This window comes from Panicum hallii, chromosome 7 (assembly GCF_002211085.1).
Source record: "Panicum hallii strain FIL2 chromosome 7, PHallii_v3.1, whole genome shotgun sequence".
Classification (NCBI taxonomy): Eukaryota; Viridiplantae; Streptophyta; class Magnoliopsida; order Poales; family Poaceae; genus Panicum; species Panicum hallii.
In genome coordinates this window covers 19,681,793-19,685,020 of record NC_038048.1, presented here as the reverse complement: position 1 = coordinate 19,685,020, position 3,228 = coordinate 19,681,793, and the positions used below count along the sequence as shown (strand labels likewise).

Sequence of the window (3,228 nt, the reverse complement as noted above, 5' to 3'; positions counted from 1 at the left end):
AAAGACTTTCAAGAGACAAGAAACCAAACTAGCAGTCCCTTAGAGCATCTCTAAGAGCCTGGCTAAAACATTCCGGTTCGCTAACTATAGAAAATATCCAGTCAAAACCGGATCCAACAGAGCCTCCTTCCTCTCTATTTTCTCTCTCTCGATATCCCATCGCCCTCGCTCTGCATCTTTGCCGAGCTCATGCGGGTCGCCATTGCCCTCCTCCAGTGCACACGTCCCACTTCCCACGTGCCCCTCCCTTCCCAGCGCACGCCCCTCTCCGTTCCCCGCACAAAATCACCACCTGCACGGTCAAATCGCATCTACAAATCATCGCCCCAAGCACCAAATCACCACAGCTAGGGTTGAATCTCACCGTCTGCCCTAGTCGCCATGTACAGGCCGCCTCATCCCTATGCTACTACGGGTGGACGAACTGGAGTCAAAGAAACTGTTGGATGGACTTCTCTCATCCCTCAATTCGCACAAGGAATCGAGGATCCGGAGATCAGTCATTCTAAGGCAGGAACGGATGTCATCGGGGTCGGATTGATGCACAATCGGGTGGTTCCTCCCATAGGCCTTGATGGCCGGATGCCGCAAGATCTGTTGTCATCTGAAGAAGTGGCCATCTGCAACTTGAGTAGTGGTGAGTTGAGATTCAGCACTGTTCTGTTTCATTGCTTGACAGCAACAATTTAGGCTAAAGATGAAGTAGCTGTTCAGGTTACTACCATGAAGTACCTAGGTGTTCAATTTAGCAATAATATAGGCTGCAATTATGTTACTACCATGAAGTTACAAGTTTGCTACCTGTACCAGTACTGCAAACTCTCAGTATGGTTGTGAATTCAGTCACATACATGCTTCACATACATGCTTCAGTCACATACAAATTCAGTCACATACATGGTTGTGATATGTTCATGCTTCAGTTGTGCCTGAATTCAGTCACAAGGTAGGCCATACATGCTTATCACAGTTTTCCCATGCTGCTTGATATTTTTATTGGGAGAATCTGTTCAGATGAATCTGTTTGGCATAGTTAAAAAATTCAGACATGTTGTACAACTAATTGTTGTAGTACATTGGGCCTTTTTTATTGTAATCTCTGTGAACATTGGTGGATGAGTAATTATTGCGGTCACTTCTACCAATTGTTGCTATGGATTCAGGGTCATATTTCACAGACCTCCTAGTGAATGATGTAGAAGAATCTCAGGATCTCCCACCTCCTAGTCAAACAACCAATGGTCATGCTCCTGCAGCAGCCAAAGGATCTCAGGGAAGAAGCAAAAATTTCAGAGATGAGGAGGACATACTTCTTGTGTCAGCTTGGCTAAATGTGGGCATGGATGCTATTCAAGGAATTGATCAACCACTCGGGATATATTGGAGAAGAATTCATGAATATTTCAATGCTAACAAGACGTTCGAGTCAGATTGTACACAAGATTCTTTAATGAATCGTTGGTCTATTATACAACATGCTGTGAATCTTTTTTGTGGATGTTTGCCCAGGATTGAGACTAGAAACCATAGTGGTTGGTCAGTTGAAAACATAATTTTTTTCATGTATGCTCATTTGTTACGTCTTCATTTTCATGTACACATTTCTGTATTGAATCTAAAGATTACAAATGCATGCGCGTTGTTGAAGGCCGAAGACAATAAGCAAAAGAAATTTGCCTACATGCATTGCTGGAAAATTCTAAAGGACAAGCCCAAGTGGTTGGAAAGGTGCAAGCAAATTGGAACTGCAAGAACAGCAAGTAGTAAGAAACAAAAGATAGTGGCAAATCCATCTCCTTCATCTGCCCCTGCTAATGCCACTACTGATACTAATCCATCAGAAGGTGGTTCGGGAAGACCTAAAGGAAAGAAGAAGAAGAAACAGAAGCTATGGCAACGTTCGACCATCGAAGCATTGGACTATCTAATGTCAAAGATGAAAGAATCTGATGTTGAGAAAGATTTGAAGAAACAAGAGAGGTGCAACAAAGCCTTTGCTCTGTAGGAAGAAAGGATCAAATTGGAGAAAGAAAAATTTTAGTTCCAAAGGGAGTTGGAAGAGGAGAGAATTATTACTCTAGATTTGAGCACTAAGAACTACAAACAGCAGCAATACTATGAAGGGCGCCAGAATGAGATTCTTGCAAGACGATTCAATTGCAAGAGTTTGTCTAGTTTTCTTTATTAAAAACAAAATAGTTATTTCTATTTGAGTTATGTTTGCTGTGAGATATGTTCCTATCATTTGCTACATTCTATCATTTTCAGTTCAGCTACATGAGATATATTTCTATCATTTTCAGTTCAGCTGCATAAGATGTATTTATTTCATTTTCAATGCAAACAGTACATGACCAAAATATAATTATTACATGAACAATGTATCATGTTCAATTGGAGGAAATACAAATATCAAAAGTAATCAATCTTGTATAAATCTGGATGGTATTGTCACAAGTGCTCGATCAAGTCTACCTGAAGCTGAGTGTGAGTTTCCTTGTTCTTGTAATTTTTCATGAAAGCATCAAGTTCCAGTGCTTCATTAATGTCACATTCTCCCATGTCATCGTAGTTGCAATCATATTCTCCAATGTACAAATCTCTCTCATCTTCAACAATCATGCTATGCCTTATGGTGCAAGCCATCATAATATCTCCAAGCGTGTCTTCATCCCACAAACGAGCCGGCCCACGAACAGTAGCAAAGTGAGATTGTAGAACCTCAAATGCTTGTTCAACATCCTTTCTACACGCTTCCTGTGCCTTAGCAAAATATTTCTTCTTATTACCTCGTGGCACTGGAATGGTCTTCACAAAAGTTTCCCATGATGGATATATGCCATCTGCTAGATAATAACCTATGGAATAATCATGTCCATTGATGTTGTAAGCCTCCTCAACAAGCCTTGCAAATATAGGAGATCTTTGAAGCACGTCGATGTCATTGTGGGAACCCGACATTGTCGGTGTTTTACCGCCAAACCCATCGAGGGGTACCTGTTATCGCTATAATTTAGACAGGTCGGAAGTGGGCCGTGGAGCAAGATGGATTTGAAGGATAATTATAATGGGCTTGCGAATCAGACCCTGTGCAGATGTTTTGGGCCCAGGGAGGCCGTGTATCTAGGTAGGTATGCTTAAACAGTTTAGATAGAGATAGTTAAGATTTGTGTCGTGTTTGGTTAGGGTTGGTTAAGAAAGGAAAGTCTACGGACTATAAATATGTAT

At 41.3% G+C, this 3,228-nt stretch overlaps 2 protein-coding genes across 2 annotated transcripts; one reads left to right on the top strand and one right to left on the bottom strand.

The window, feature by feature from the left end:
• The first annotated feature begins 952 nt into the window (after positions 1-952).
• LOC112901151 (glutathione S-transferase T3-like) lies at positions 953-2,105 on the top strand. Its single transcript, XM_025969998.1, has one exon. The coding sequence runs from the start codon at positions 1,154-1,156 to the stop codon at positions 2,003-2,005; it is 852 nt and encodes a 283-aa protein (XP_025825783.1). The 5' UTR covers positions 953-1,153; the 3' UTR covers positions 2,006-2,105.
• Positions 2,106-2,451: 346 nt separating this feature from the next.
• On the bottom strand, positions 2,452-2,961 carry LOC112900516. Its single transcript, XM_025969373.1, has one exon. The coding sequence runs from the start codon at positions 2,959-2,961 to the stop codon at positions 2,452-2,454; it is 510 nt and encodes a 169-aa protein (XP_025825158.1).
• Positions 2,962-3,228: the final 267 nt, after the last annotated feature.